The sequence below is a fragment of the Urocitellus parryii genome, chromosome 5 (genome assembly GCF_045843805.1).
Source record: "Urocitellus parryii isolate mUroPar1 chromosome 5, mUroPar1.hap1, whole genome shotgun sequence".
Taxonomy (NCBI): Eukaryota; Metazoa; Chordata; class Mammalia; order Rodentia; family Sciuridae; genus Urocitellus; species Urocitellus parryii.
The window spans coordinates 115,830,292-115,846,831 of record NC_135535.1 but is presented as its reverse complement, the minus strand read 5'-3'; the positions used below and the strand labels follow the sequence as shown (position 1 = coordinate 115,846,831).

Here is a 16,540-nt window from a genome sequence, read left to right as displayed (position 1 = left end):
GAAGGGGAAAGTAAGTCAACAGGTCGTCTTTCCACCTGTAAGTGGCACATCCAGCTGTGGATGGTGAGGGAGCCCTGGAGTCCACTACAGGTGGGAGTTTCATGACATGGTCCCACGTGGAGGAGAATACAGAAGACTGGCCAGTGGGTGTGGGTGAAGGTGGAGGCCAGTGCTGCAGTTTGCTGTTAACGGTTTCCCTACTTGAGCAGGGGTGATTGGCAGCCCCCTCCCGGGAAGTCCTCACTTTGGAGTCACTCATTAGATGTACCAGTGCAGACTGAAGCCAAAGTAGATATGAAGGATAGCATTGGTTTTACTCAGAGCTCACCATTTGTTTTGTGTTGTTAATTCATGTGATTTGGGGTTTTGGTTCTATTTTGCCATATTTTCTTATATGTTTTGGTCTATTACTTTTATTTATTGATGTGTTTATTTATTTTTGGTTAATTTTTGGAGTTGAAAATGGATGCTCTATGTGGAAGCTGAGTTCCTGTTTCTTTCTTTTGCCCATGGCTGACTGCATGTTCTCTATTGATGTCTTGTTCCTGGTTCTTGACACTGACCATCTTGTCTGTGAAAGGAGGCACTCCAGCGGGCTTGCTTGATCAGAAGAAAGGGAAGTTTGCTTGGTTTAGTCACTCCACAGAAACCCATGGTAATGTGCCCCTGTGCTCTTTGTGTGTGTATGTGTTGGTCCACACCAGACAGGATGGGAGGGTGTTTCTCTTGATGGCTTGTGATGTGGTGGTCGTGTGTGTGCGCACATGTGTATATGTATTTGTGTGTATGTGTTTGTACATATGTATGTTTTTGTGAGGGTTGGGAACTTGTTCATCTCAAAGCCACTGGCCCATCACCTCTTCCTGTGTCTAAAGTCAGCAGACACCCAGCAGCAGTTACTCCTGGGTGGAGCCAGCCCTTCCTTTGGATAGTGTCAGCTAAGATCAAGGCCACTGCAAAAGCAAAACTGATACTGGTGCAGGCAGTGCCTTGATTTGGAAGATGATACTCCTAAGAGCCAGGACTGCCTACTACTATTGTTGTCTTTCCAAGCCTCGCACCACCATTGTCACAACACTCCACAGGTACATAAGGGCTTCTCTGGGAGTCAGGTGCCCCACAGTCAGGTGTCTTTCCACACACAGCTTAGTCCTCCCAACAATGATGCCTGGAGTGTTAAAGGAACCTGTGGTTAGAGATGGATGGAAATAAATGCACAGAAAGACTCGAGGCTCCTCAATTTTATGACCTCTTCCGTAGCACGGACCAAGCAAGGACTCTAGAAAGCTCTGAAGGTCTGTCTTCCAAGCTCCCCGTGGTAAAACCAGACCCAAGGTCTGTTTCCACCAGCTCCCTCTGATCTGGAGCTATAAAGTGAATGTAAATGCTTTACAACTCAGCACTACTGTGGTGCCATTCCCTGCTGTAGCGTGTAGAGCAGGGGGTTGGTCAACACCGGGAAAATCAAGATGAGCATGATATGGGGGCCTGACACCTGTGCTCTGGTCCCAGTCCGGTCCCAAACACACCCTGTGACCTTGGACATCACATTCCTCCTCTGGGCCTCATGTGCTTCTCCTGTTAAATGAGGGGATGTGTTAGAGCTGAATAACACAGCCTGGATTTCTTTTTACCCAACTTTATTGAAAGGAAGTCCTAGGTTGGAGAAATTTTTTCTACCTGACAGTCAAGCATATGGCAAGTCATGGACTTTATATTTGTATCTTCCATGTTCTTGAAATGAGTCTCTTCTCAACCCCCTGGCTTGTCTTCATCCAAAAGAAAAGAAACTGAGGAAAGTCAAGGCCTGACAGTATTATCTATATAACCACCAGAAGTCATTTCCTGATCTGTGGCAGCCCTGTGAAGACTTGTCACCCAATGTCACTCCCTCACTAATTGTAGATTCTGTGGCTGATGAGGGCTAGTGATTTTCTCACCAGATGAGAAAATCTGGAAGAGCTGAACCAGCCACCCTAAAGAACTAGCATTGCCTAAATTAAGAATCTCTTGTCATATTAAAAAGGTGGACCGAAGATGACAGAATTCTTTGAGTCAAACTTTAATGTAGAATAATAAACAACAATAAAAGAAATGGCTTCTTCTAAGCTGCCAAGGTTGGCTCTTGTGGAATTAGATGGTTTAACCTGTTGGAATGGGGATGTCAGGATTACTGGAAGCAGGGTTGGGGAGTTGGTATCTCTGCAGATTGTCCTCAGGCCACACTTAAACTTAATTCTGTGGGTTTCACACTCCAGCGGCCTCCATTCCTAATGTCTACAATGCTAGTGTGAGTCTCAGTACGTGACTCTGGTAGTGCCCATCCACTTACAGTTTGCCATTTCAGGTACCATCCTGAGTGTCACGGCCTCAGGATCAGCGTGCACTGCCAGAATAAGTAAGTCCTCAGATCTATCTGGTAGTTCCTGCAGCATCAAAAATGTCCTTTCTACAAATAAAAGCTGGACCCCGATCTTGAGAATGGAGCCCCTTAGAATTGATGGGTGGAAAGGAGAGAAAAAAAGTCTTTTCATGAAAACTCCTCTCTATGGCGAATATCAGATGCAAGTGGAAAACTTCCACAGCTATTCTGGGGCCGCAGGTTTGAGGGTAGAGAAAAGATTCAGTGGCTGACCATATGTGTCTTCTAGGGTAAAATGATCTGATTGCCAGATTACCTAGATTACCTAGCAGCAGGTAATCAGTCAAGGAAACTCCTGAGCTGGCCTGGATCCCACTGAGGGGCCAGCAGATGGCTCAGGCGCCTTCCTCCCAGCCAGGATTGTGTGTCACACACTAATGCCCTTCTGTTCCCTTTTCTTTTCCCACCCCCAATGCCTTGCCCTGTGTCCTTTGGCTCTTGCAGTGAGTATGCCCACAAGTGAGACTGAGTCCGTCAACACCGAAAATGTGGCTGGAGGTGACATGGAAGGAGAAAACTGCGGGGCCAGGCTGGCGTGAGTAGGCACGGCGAACCCAGGCACTTGGGGATTTTCCTGGGGTATGGGCAGGGAGGCGGCTCCTGAAGTCAGGATGGGTGGGCTCATCACTGGAGGGGCAGAGATTAGAACATGAACCTCAGGTGACAGCCTGGATTGAGAGAAGAGGGCCCTGGGGTGGAGTATAGCCCCAGACATGGATGGGGATGAGTCCAAAAATTGAAGTCTTCAGCTCAGCTCTTCTATGAGGGGTTGACTCTCAGATTTTGAGCCCAACTCATCTTTTCAGAGAAATACAGACTAGGGAAGGAGCAAACAGACTTTGCTTCTCTCCATTTCCTCTCATAACCTTACACACAAGAGATGGTGGTTTAGGTTCCCTGGGACCCATTGACCATGCTTTCCATTCTGATAAATGTGTCCTGGAAGAGATACAAACAAGGAAGAAACTATCCCACTACATGATATATTTTTTTGTCCTCATGGACAATGCTAAGTTATCCTTCCAATGAAGGGAATCCAGTGCCTGAAGCACCATCTTGAATAAGTAAAAGCTCACTTGTGTTTAGCCTTATGTTGGCCGCCTCCAACAAAAGTCAGTGCTTAGATGTTTCCCTACCTGCTTTCTGAGTCAAATCCCAATCTCTTGCTGCTGGGGGCTGACTTTGACCTAGAACTAGGCCAGGTGTGATGGAGCAGCTCTAGGGGTATTGCTCATTTTTGGATTATCATAATCTTCAAAGTAGAAACCAGCCATCCATGTTCAATGTCCTCCCCAACCAAAAAAATAAATAAATAATAAAGGGGAAACGGTTTAATTGCTAAAAACAAGCAAACAAAAACCTCCTTGTTTTAATTACCAGTACCTCAGAAGGCCAAGTGCATATTGAAAACATCATCAGGTAGTCATATTGACCTTGAGCAGGAGGCCTCTGAGACCATCTTGGCATCCCCCTCTTTGGGAGATAGAGACTGTGCTTCTTGTTACCTTGTAATATAAGAGCTGTAAACTCATGGTGGTCAATGAAAGGAACTGCAAACAGAAGGCTCTGAGAAGGACCAGTCCCAAATAAGATGTCTTTCTAAATTGCTGCATCAGCAGAATAGCACCTTCCTCTCTGACCTGACTCAGTAGCTAGGACAAAACCTAGTCCTTTTTAAAAGGTGAGCTGCGGGTGACCCTGATCACAACAACTCAGTCTTGAGAATGGCCTTCACACCAAAGATGGGGAAGGGAAAATGAGGTTGAGGACCAGACCACAGTCTGTTTTCAGGGTGCATGGAGCTTCGGTAATGTTCATCTGACAGTGGCACCGGGGAGTCTGCACTGCAGATTTCTCAGCATTGTTGGGAAGCAATTATTGTCAAAATGTTGTTAAAATACGATGCTAATTACATTTTTAAAGCAGCAGTCCAAGCCTTTTTCCTCTTCTCTTCATTTGGAATCATACAAAATGAGCACTTGAGTTTTTGGAAGAGGGCCCCAGATAGCAACACTGGAGAAAGGCTTTGAATCCATAAATTCCAGACCTTTCTGTTATCTGGACACCAAGAGAAGGATTAGAGAGACAATGATTTAGGACCCTGCAACTCTGGCATTTGGGCACTGCCCATGTTGCAGACCAGGAGGAACCAGGAACCTGTCACTGGGAAGTCACTTACAGTTCATTTTAGGAGCATGTGAGGCTCTGTTGGAAGGAGAACATGATTTATCCCCCGTAGAAGGAGGCTGGCAATCTCTATCTGTCACATCTTTGGAGGATACACTCGGCAGTCTTCAAGAGTTCTATAGAAATGGTTGCTGCTATTCCTGTGCATGTCCACATTGAGGCATCTACTCTGTGCATACAAAATACCCAAGCACAGTGCGAGAATTATAATATGCACTTAATAGATTATGGTCTTTCCCCATCTCTCTGCCTCCCCACCCCACCCCACCACAGTCAATGTTGGGGTAAGACTCTGCCAGTGTTTCTTATGGGAGAAATAATATGAGAACAGCAGGAGACTGAAGAGATAGCAAGAGCCCAGCATTTTTAAAGCTAAGTCTCTTATAATAAGATGAGGTAAGGATGAGGACTTCTATGTGGCAAGAAGGCCTGGGTAAAGGTGGTTCCTATGGGGGCCAGAGGGCCGGAGAGAATCTGATACTTTTTTGGGGAGGGGCCAGTTGAACAACGGAGATGAGGAAGAGAATGGAGCCATCAAAGTTGGAAAAGAAAAATGGATCTGCTGGTATCACTTAGACAGTAGGATAAGGAGATCCACAGCTCAGCTCTGAGCAGAGCTGGAGGCACACATCTGAAGTTATCAGTGTAGAACTAGCAGTGAGGTAACAGAATAAGGGTTCACAAAAGAATAGAAAGCAGGAGGCCAAGGGCTGAATCTTGGGGAGCACAGAATAGGAAGAAGAAAATAAAATGGACATTTCTGTGGTAGAACAGACAACAGCACTGGCCTGGGAACTGAGGGAAGAGGAATTTGAGGACCCATTTGGATTTGAGCTATTTGAATCTCTATCTGACAGTATGCCCAGCCTACTGCTGGGCCATGGTGATCTGTAACCATAGAAAAAACAGAAGCCACCTCAGTGGAGCTGACAATCTAGTGTATAAAGGACACTCAATAAATAAATGGGTGATTCTAAATTGGGATAGACATGAAGAAGGAAAAGTAAAAGTAATGCAGGTTCAATAACAGAGGGGCCTGATTTAGAGTAGAGAGTTAGGAAAATTTTTTTGAATAATTAAAATTTAAGTTGAGACTGGAAGGGTGAACATAAAGAGTAGCGACTAGTAGTATTCCAATCAGGCATGTTCCCAGGTCCTTGGGCATAGTGATTGCGTATGTGAGAGGACAGAAGACGACAAGGCAGGAGATAGGCAGGGGCAAATAGGACCCTTCATGAGGTGGGTCATTGCCACAAGAGTGTGAGAAGTCATTGAAAGGTTTTAGGAATGTGAAGCTGGGTAAGGAGGTTAATTTGGTTGGCTCTGCATTCTTGACATTTCACTTCAGTGTTAGGAAAAGAATAGGAAGGATCAACACGTGAGTGAAGTGGTCATGATGTCTACACAGGTGCCAGCAGATGGTGGCTCGGGCCAGATGTGGAGATGCAAACAGAGGTGGATGGTCAGGGTGGTCAGCATGTCCTGCAGCTCTGCTCTCTGGGGTTTGAAGGTGCACTGACGGTGGGAGTTGGTCTTGGGGTAGAAATGTGCCAGCCTGGAGCACCCACTCAAGAAGTGAGACCACCGAAGGGGGAGAGGAGGCTGCGATGGAAAGTGGAGGGCTGACTTTGTCATCGTTAGGGCCATCTTTGAGGCAAAGAAGAAGCCACTGAAAGGAAAAGACTAAAGAAGCTGGAGAGGAAATGAGCACTTATAGAAGAAATTTCTTAAGAAGAGGGGAGAGTTGACTTCAAGATGCAGGTGGAGATGCTGAACGCACACAGAGGGAGGTACCCTACCTGGCATCTGGAGTCCTGGCATCTCGTCCCCATCAGCCACCAGAGAGCAGCCTTGTTGCCTTAGCTAAAGTGCTCTGCTCTGAGTCTCAGCACCTTCTTCTAGAAACAGAGGGCTGGATGGACCATTACTCTCAGCAAAGCCAGAAGGGGATGACACCACATACAGGGGCCACTTTCATTTCTTTGACAAATTTGGGGTCCTCTGTCAAATCTCACATGAGTAAGGTTACACAGATAAGAAATCACACACCAAAGGTCCGCGTGATACCAGAGATTCCTTCCAGCCCTCAAAGCCTAAGGTTCTATGAAGAATATAGAATCAGAAGCAGGCTGTGATGAAGAGGGTTGGTGAGGGGGCACTACACCAAATATCTCCATCATCTCATCACAGAGTGAGGATGATGAGGTGTTGTAGGACCTTGAAGGACAGTGCAGGAGGTTCAAACTTGTGAATCATCAAGGGATGACTAAGAGATTACTGAGTGACGCCAAAGCTCTGGTGAAGACCAACATCATCAATATGGAGTCAGCTTCACAGAACAATTCCACTATTTTTTGGCAAATGGGGCAGCCTCCTAATGCTAGAGACAGAAAGAGGGGTGAACCAAGGTGGAGTTTAGCCACACAGCCCCAGCCAAAGGCTAGGTGGTATGGAATCAGCCTTGTATTTGGGGTGACCTAGACATGAAGCCGAGCACAAAAAGTCAAGTCTGGTATCAGTCTGGGAGTCTCAGAAGAAGGTTGAGCAATTGGGCGAAGATTGGTTGCTATGAAAGGGAGGAGGCTCAGGCCTGAGATGTGGTGATACTGGATTCATGTGCTGGTGACAAAGTTTTGGAGTTAAGGAGGCCGAGTCAGAGTTCTGTCCAAGTGGAGATGACTGCGTGCCATCTGACTTATGTTAAAGGCAAATTGGGGACAATTCAGGGAAATAGTATTTCACACAGCAGGTAGTAAACATACGGTGCTCATTACTCAAAGAAAGGGAGAGAGGCTGGAAATATAAATAGCTCCTGAGAAGTTCAAATATTTGTCAAATAATGACAAATGCAAATTGAATAACTACGCCCAGAGGGGAGTGGAGAGAAAATGTTTTGGATTTGTCTCTAATTTTGAACCTCAATATCAGAGAAGAAAATCATGATCTCCTAGAAGGTTTGTTCTGGAGGCCTGAACAGAGCAAGTGTCTTGGCTTGAATGAACTTTGGTTTCTATCCAGTGGAGTACTGCTCTCATGTGTCAGTTACTGACTTTCTCTGCCTCCTTGTTCTTCTTCATAAGCCCAGTGAAAACGTGAGAAGGGAGATGCACCTCCGATGATTAATGATGGAGAAACCAAGAAGACTTCTTAGCATGTCACAAATGACCCATTGGAGCTTGGGGAAGCTGGAGTTTTCTACTGTTGTAAGGACTGTTTGGAACCTGGGGAGACAGGAGGAGACAGCATTTGTCACAGGCTACCCAGCCCAGGATGGGGAGTGGTGGCACCCACGACCCCTTAGCTCAGTGACTCACACAAAGGAAGCAGCTGTTCAAACATCCAGCCCTTGGCTACTACCCAGGAGGCAGAAGACTGCCAAGCAATGGTGTCTCTCTATTTTCGTGAACTGAGGTTCCATGTTCAACTGCCCTCTGTACAGAGGGAGTACAGAGTAATCAAGGCCCTTAGACTTTCAAAGAGTTCTAAGTCCAGCTCTCTAAGAGAGAGAGCTGAAGTTTTTCTTGTCTCCAGACAAATGCCCCTTGAGCAGTACCCGCCCCTTCTTCAGCAGGGTGCCTAAGTAACCTGGGGCTGAGTGTTTCTACTGATCAATTATAAAATGTGCCAATATTTAAAAAGGGTGAATATTTCAGATTCACAGAACCTAAAGTTATGCTCACAACCCCCCTCAAAACAACAAGAAGAAAGCCAGTCTTCAAGTTGGTGTTCAGGCTTCTACATCAAGATTTGGAATTCAGCAGGCAAGAAAGTCCTATTCCGTTCTTGCTTGTCCATGGTACACCAGGAAGCCAGGAAAGGACCCATAGTCAATGACTGTGCACGAACTGGGACCTCATTATAAGCAGTCACCCCCAGCCCCGATCCTCCCCTGAGTCCATGTCCCAGAGTCATTTCCTCAAGGGAGGTGGACATTCAGATGTAGGTTTCCCCATATGACAGCTCTTAAGAACTCCCTTTTGCTTGTGACTCATTTGGAGTAAAAGTGAGGAGAAAACTTAAAGCGAGGGCAAGTGGTCATCGTTGACACACACGCCAGAGGAACAGTCTTAAGCCTGGAGGCCATAGCTACCCACTATTGCAAGGAGAGGCAGATGCCCAAAAGCAAGCCTGGGAAAGATGCTGAAGGTCCCAAGCTCAGCGTGGCACTGCTGGAGACAACAGTGCCCTGGATTCCCCATCACCCTATTAGCAGCTGGAAAACATTTGTTTCCCCCATTAAACGTGGCTCTAAATGAAAATGCTGCCCTGGGCTCCTGGTCCCCCTCCCATACATTTGTTAACGTGTGATTATACCTCCAGTCCTAGCAGGCAGTCTTTGGGGTGGGAAAAGGTCATTAGCTAACGGTTCTGAGCAGTAAAGGCACTTGGCTCTGATTCTCAGTGCCTCAGAGATATCATTATCTCATGCACGATGGCTTTGCCACCTGTCACATCTTCTGGTTTAATTTTTTTTTTAATAAAAAATAACGAGAGGGGTTGGTTTTTTCCTGCTGTATGACACAGCTGGCTTTGTGCTCTGCTGGGACAGCACCAACTTGCAGCAATAGCCTCCCAGACTCCCCTCCCCTGTTTTCTCCCCACATGGTTCCTTGTCCCTGACCACTGCCTCCAGCTCTTCATCTTTCATTTGCACCGTCTTTCTGCTTGTCCATCTGAGTGTCAGTCCACCTGCAGTCTGGCCTGTGTTCACTTCCTTCTCTTAGCATTAAGCTAAGAGTCAAGCTCTCCCTCTCCCTCTCCCTCCCTCCCCCAACCTCTTTTAACTTATAAAAGTATAATTTATAAATTTTAAACAAACTCTGACAAAACCTCTCTCTCTCTCTTTTTTCTGTCTCTCCTCTCTCCCCCTCTCCCTCTACCTCTCCCACTTCTCTCTTCCACGCTTCTCATTTATTACCTCTCTCTGGCCTTCTTCTCCCCGCCTCCTGTCCCCTCCCAGTGTCCCCTGGACTCCTTTTCTATAGGATCTCCTTGAAGGTCCCACTTTCCCATAAAACCCCCCACCCATATAATGAATGACCCTTTGAGGCATTCATCACACCGCTAAAGTCCCCCAGTCTTCAGGGCTGCACATGACTATTAGCATTCTGGATTTCTCCTCAGAAGATGTGGCTCTTTCTTTAACATCTGTCCTTAAAGCTCTGGAACAGGTTCCTAGCAGCCTGTCCACCCCAAGCTGGCTCGTTTTGCTGGTCTCACTTCCTAACCCAGCTTTGGCAGGTCTTCTGGCACACAGCAGTGAGGCCCGTGCTGAGTCCTGCCTGGGATTTTTCTGCGGTGGGGTTCCCCCATGTGCAGGAGAGGCCTAAGAGGCAGCTCTTCCCAACCTCTCCTCATGGAACTGACTGTCCTCATGATGATCTGAGGACAGGGGACTCTCCTTTTTCAGGGAGGATCACCTGGGCCCACCCTTAGTCTCCACCTTCAAATGCCCAAAATAGTGTTCTTTCTGACCAGCTTCTAATTCACACCGGCACATCCTTCCAGTGCCCAGGTAGAGTTACCTGAGGACACCAAACTCCTCTGGGATTGTTGAATATCCTCTGCGTGGAGAAAAGTGAGTGTCTGTCCTTTGGTAATGTCTCCTTTTTCTCTTTCAGCCACCGGATCTCCAAGTCGAAGTTCAGGTGAGTGAGATACACACTGCTGTTCCTTCCTTCTGCCCACCAGCTTAGCCCTCAGCTACCATTTTGGGTGGCCCAGGATAACCACTGCTAGTTGGCAGGTAGAGAAAGAGGTGTTCTTCTAAGGGGCGATGGCTTTCTTTTTTGTAAGGTTCTGAAGAAGAGGCTCATGGATCAAATGGGGAAAATGATTCAGGATTGAAATTTGTTGAATTCTTTGGAACTTTTGAGCAGTACTGTCCCTGGGAGGTTGAGACGAAATGTCTCTCTCCCTTATAAGAAATAGAGTCCAATTAAAATAAACATGTGAGCACTTGCTACTCTCTTGACCTACTTTATGCTTATGGAACATGGTGAGAGATGAACCTTGAGGACCGTGGAAAGCAAGGAGGATTATGACTCTGTTCTGAGTCACTGTTCTGAGACAACCTCAGAACCTTCCAGAGGGCACATGGTCTTCAGGCTGCGATCTGTCTTTTGTCTTCACCCTCTGTCTTCCCCAGTAAATACCCTTTGTTCCAATTACATACAACTTCTTGCAGTTATCCAAGTGTTCTCTGTCCTCTTATGTATTAAGACCTTGGCACAAAGTTTCCCTCACCTAAATCACCTGTCCCTGTCCTCATCTGGAAAACTCAGACTATGTTTAACAAAAGTTACTGCATCTGTGACACACTCCCAGAGGGGACTGACTCACCTACCCCCATTCCCACAGTGCTTCGCAGATGCCTCTAGCACTGCATTGACCAATTACTGGCTCAGAGACCTAGGCCCTGTCTGCATGCCTCAGAGCTATTATTCCCTAAGAGTCCAACTCAGTGCCGGTGCAGCTCTAGGCTGCCTCCTAAGTGTGTGTTGAATGGATGGATGTGTGGAGTGAGAATATAAACTGACTCCTGCAAATCTTACCTGTACCAAGAATATCCATCTTCATTTTTCACGACCGAGTCTTGCTTCCCTAGCAGCACCTACTATGCTAAATTAAAGGCCAGCTGGGTAAATGAAGCCCAGTCCCCCGAGATCACCTCTGTAGTCACTTAGATTTCCTTTGGTTCAGCTCATCTCTAGAGCCAATATAGATTCATGGGGAGAAGAGGATTCCAGATCCTAGAGTCAGGTCTTGGTGAGGACTCCTCAGGAGTCCTCTGGGATCTTGCTTGCTCTGCTTCATAAGGCTAGTCTGAGCTGCTCTAAGCTGGCACCCGCTGAGGTTCAACAGGTCCATCTGGTTTGGGCATCCATCGGTAGAGGCCACGCCCCATCCCCTTGCATCCAGTCTTAAAGTCTCCACATCTGCTCTTTGACACCTAACTCTACTGGTCCACTGACTTTTAGCACCTTCACACCTCATCTGAGTACATGGATACTTCCAGGTCACTCACACTCCATGAATGTCCTATGGGGAGCCAGGAGCACTAAAGCCGGTCCTCCACACACCTGAGTCCCAGTCAGATAGAGCTCTGAGTCAAAGGCTGACATTCTCCCTCAAGGGCCTACCCACCAGCCCCATGACCCTGGGCCTCCCTGACGGCTTTGTAGTGTTTCTAAAGCAAGTCTCTTTAACTCTCTGGGGCTCAGTGCCCAAGGGCTAAGATTTAATGAGGACTCTGGTGTCAGACTCTCTCCCCTTTCTGATACCTTCTTTCTCCCATATGCTACTGAGACTGGGAAATGCAGGTTTTCCTCCTCTGCCTCTTTCTCTAAAAACTCCTTTATGTAGAAATCTAAGGTCAGCTCTATTGAATCTGGCTCTTATTACATGAAGGAGAGCTCTAAAACATTTTTGAAAAATCCTTTCTCAATAATGCATGAATTTTTCTTGCTTTATCTCCAGCATGAGGAGAAATTTCTGATACATAATAAGGACCTAATAAATCTTTGCTGAGTGAATAAATGAATTATGCCTAAGTAAGACAAGAGACTGGACACACTTTCAAACAAAATATCTAATTTGACAACCAAAGCTGAGAAGCATGTTTTGCTCTTAACAGTTCCAAAGCCCCCACACAATAAAGTAAAGGACGATAAAATATTTCCAAAATTTCATTCTTGTTACATGTAAATGAATGAATGAGTGGGTAATGAATGAATGAATGTGATCTGGAGGATAAGAGAAAGTTGCATACTTCAGTTACATCCTCAGTGGACACTCTGGGAACCATTTTGTTAATCCAGTGATTTATCATGTAATATATGCTTTTGAAAAAAAGGGAATCTCTGCTCCACTTTGAGGCTTTTCTCAAACTGCTTTCTATCAGCCAGTGGGCCCTGATCCCTGAAGGATTTCTTCCTCTGTAACCACACTCTCAACACAATAAAATGCAGAGAAAGGACTCCATATTCCCAACTGGCCTATTTCTGGTAGTTTGGTACAGTCATTAAACCTACCTGCAGATAAGGACCCTGAAGCTTAGAGGGGCCCAGGGTCACACAGCTCACGTATAGCCACATGAGTTCTGAGTCAGGAGCCCTGCTGCTAGTCTCTGTGCCATCCTGCTCATCAATTGCCCAGTAATACTAAACCCTGTCCCCATACACCTTATTATACCCTGGGCATAAAGTGGATTGTGCTAGGGAAGTGATAAGGCAAGGCACATAGGAGATTTAAAAATGTTTTTGTAGTAGCCATGTTTAAAAGTATGAAGAAACAGAAGGAATTAGTCTTAATACCTTTTATTTAAACCAATGGTGTATCTAAAACATTATTATTTCAACATGTAATTAGTACGACACATTTTTAGTAAGAAAGTTTACATTTCTTTTTTTTTTATGCTAAGCCTTTGAAATCCAGTGTGTATTTTACATTTACTGCACTTCTCTGTTTGTATTGGCCACATTTCAAGTACACAAAAGCCTCATGTTGCTAGAAGCTGCTGTCCCCGACAATGTGACCCTAGAGGTTCTGAGTAGATATCAAAGGGAAACCACCTAATTCAGGTTCTGAAGCCTCTTGTTGATGCTTGGTTGGGGAATATCAGAGGCCAGCAATAGACTGGAAGTGCCTCCAAGATTATCGGTGTCCCAAGTTGTTCCCTCAGTTAGGTGGGGCACTTTAACAGTAACATAAATCTTAAACCTCAAACTGGCCTGTTTCATGTGCAAGACTAAATGATACAAAGTCTAACAAAGTCACAGTTTATTTAAAAGAATTATTAGAACTGGGCTTTTAGGGAGAATTTGGCAAATTAGCAGACTTACGGTATTAAAACAATTCTAGGGTATTCCTTTGGTAATCCAAGTTTCCACTGATAGGAATTAGATAAAATAAAGAATGAGCAACATACGGGGCCAAGAGTTCAGCATAGGACGCAAACAGACCCGGAACGTACAATTCAGAGAGTCTTTTGCAACCTGGGGGTATGCATCAGATGACCTGTTGGAGTTTTTGGACCTCAATTATGTAGAATTTTGAAGTGAACCTCATGGGTTTTTAATATTGGAGGACTATGTTGCCTTGTCCCCAGAGTTCTTCTTGTCATGTCCTTCTTGTCATGACATAACCAACAAGGCACAAACCCACATTTGCCCCAATCTTTGTCCATTTTTAAGTTATTTTAATGATTTCCTCTGCTGTCCATTCTTCATTCTGATTTAAAAAAAAAAAAAGATGGAAACTTACTCTGGCCACTTGAGAGAGCCTGACATGCTCATTATTTTCCTGTCATCTGCTCTTCTAGATGCCTGTCAGCAGTTACAGGCTGAGAAACTCTCCTCACCCGACCCTGTCCCCTGGGTCACAGGGGTTCAGGGATCTTAAGCCTGATCCTCCTGGGGGAGTTAGTATATCTATGTTGTTTGTCTCTGTAGCTCATGCAGTCTGTCAGCTGAATGTCCCTCTATGTGGGACAGATTGTGCTAAGTACTGTGTGTCTGTAACAAAGTAGAAGGCACAGTCTCTTCCCCTTATGGGTCTTATGATCTCATTGGATAGGCAAGAACAATACAAATAAAAACTAACTGACGATACAAATTCATGACAAGTTATTTCCTCTAGAAACTTCTCCTGGGTCCTCCATGGCTGGCTAAGATGTGTTTTATGTGCCCTGGTGCATGTTTGCAGAGTCCCCAGCATGTAGCATGCTGTGTTGCCTCCTCATTCCTCTGTCCCCTGCATGGGCTTCAGGCAGACGAGGACTATGTTATTGTATTAACTATGGATTATCCACTAATCCATAGTAAGTGTTTAATAAATGTTTCTTGGCCAAAGTGAGGCAGACAAGTGATACAGGGGTGGCCAGGCTGGGAAGACTAGGAAAGTTCATCATGGAGAAGCTAAGTCTCAAGTTGAGCCTTACAGGATGGGCAGGACCTAGAGGATGGAGACAGCAGGTGGAGTCCCTAGTCATTGGGAGAGTGTTCTATGTAGTTGGAGAGGCAGGAGCGAGGCCCAGTACTGGGAGAAGGCAAGGTAAGCCAGGGGCAAGGGAGCAGAGTGCAGCGATACAGATGTCTAGAGAAGTAGATTCAACATGTTCTCATCCATCCTTTTCTCCTGTGTCTACATATGGAAGCTTCTATTTCTAGACTAAATGACTTCAAGTTAATGCAAAAGGAACATGAATAGCAGGCAAATTTCTCCTCCCTGTTTTATCATTTAATTTATATATCCTCCATGCATATGTAAACACACAAATAAATTTACACATTCTAATAAACCATTACATTTATTATACAGTAAGAAGTGTTGCCAGGAAACCAGTTGTCAAGCAAAGCTATATTTTGAAGAGTGGGAGGTGTATAATTATCTTTAAATACTTTCTCTGGATAGTAATTACCCCCACCCCCACCCCAGCCCCAATCCACGTGACTCTCCTGAACAGCTCTGCGCAGGAGCAGCCTGATTTAGTGGGACTGGGGGCAAAGTAGTTCCAGATCCACGTGACAAGTCTGACCTTATAACACCCCACAGCTGTTACCCACAAGCTGTAGAAAAGAGGGGTTTGGTCAAGTTCCTGGTATTAAACTGACTCCAAGTCAGTTTCTACATACTATAAAAGAAAGCAACCTTGATTGGTTTGGATTCTGAATAACAATTATCTCTGAGTTCTGTATTATGAGAGTGTGTCTATTTAAAACATATTCTTTGCAAATATAATGTAAGCTATTTAAGATCAAATACGACTTTGTCCCCAAAACTTGTTTTATAAGAAAAATATATTATCAACTTTCTTTATAATATTAATAAGTACAAATGCAAAAAGAAGCAGAACTTTGCCCTGGCATGATAGGACTTCTCAGTATCACAATCTGGCAGAAGCTGGACGCAGTGGCACACACCTGTAATTCCTGTGGCTCAAGAAGCTGAGGCAGGAGGATCATGAGTTCAAAGCCAGCCTCAGCAAAAGTGAGGTGCTAAGCATCTCTGTGAGACCCTATCTCTAAATGAAATACAAAATAGGGCTGAGGATGTGGCTCAGTGCTTGAGTGCCCCTGAGGTCAATCTCCAGTAGCCCCCCCCCAAAAAAAAAATCTGGCAAATAAGAGTGAAACTCACCCTTCACTAAGACTATGTGGAACTCATTGTCCCTACCTTTGTCCCTCTCTATCCTAACTCGCATCCAAGGTAGTTGGTCTGGAGGTTGAAATCATCCCAAAATTCACTAGAAGCTAATTTTCTCAAAGTATTACATTTCTCTAGTGTAGCAGGTAAGTGCCCCCTTACCTGTCAGCCTGCTTACTCACTGGAGATGGCGTTCAACCACCCTGGTTAATTCTTCCCTCTGTCCCCTGGGCCCAAACTGTACTCATCTAATCTTGTAACAAATTTTAGCAAAAGCTTGGTAACAGGATTTTCTGCAGATAGTAGGTAGACAAAGGACAGAGTTAGAAACATAGATGAAGACAAGTAATCCCCAAAGGGAGTTTAAGGTGTGAATGGAAGGATCTATTAGAACAGAGGCCTACATCCCCAGAGCCTCTGAATGTGAGTTGTCCCTGACTTCTGGAGTTGGGCAAGGTTTGAAGGGGCTTATGTCCTAAAGCTGGAAGGGCACAACGTGTAGCACACACAACAGTCCCTTGCCCACTTCAGGCACACTTGCACATAATGCTGCATGACCCAGGGGGCTGCTATGAGACATGCCATTTGCAGGGCAGCTTTTTCATACCAATGACCTGTGATGCTCCATCATAACAACTCCATGGAGAAAATGACTCTGAGATGCTTGATCATCTCTGTCCAGACTGGTGATATGGACTCATGCTGTGGACTCTGATTTAGAATACAGGACTGTAATTCAGTTTTATTGCTCTAAAGTGGAAGGTGAGTTTTTATAGCCTGTCCCAG

At 45.4% G+C, this 16,540-nt stretch overlaps 1 protein-coding gene across 24 annotated transcripts in view; it reads left to right on the top strand.

The window, feature by feature from the left end:
• The window catches only part of Cacna1c (calcium voltage-gated channel subunit alpha1 C), a 697,711-nt gene that overhangs the window by 559,942 nt on the left and 121,229 nt on the right, over positions 1–16,540 (top strand). For 21 of the 24 annotated variants that reach the window (XM_077798896.1, XM_077798895.1, XM_077798894.1 and 18 more), the window contains 2 exons: positions 2,867–2,957; positions 10,231–10,257. In XM_077798896.1, the coding sequence (XP_077655022.1) occupies positions 2,867–2,957; positions 10,231–10,257 (118 nt within the window). Of the gene's footprint in view, positions 1–580; positions 656–2,866; positions 2,958–10,230; positions 10,258–16,540 lie in introns of all 24 variants that reach the window. The other 3 variants (XM_026411072.2, XM_077798902.1, XM_077798916.1) reach the window with 1 other exon arrangement.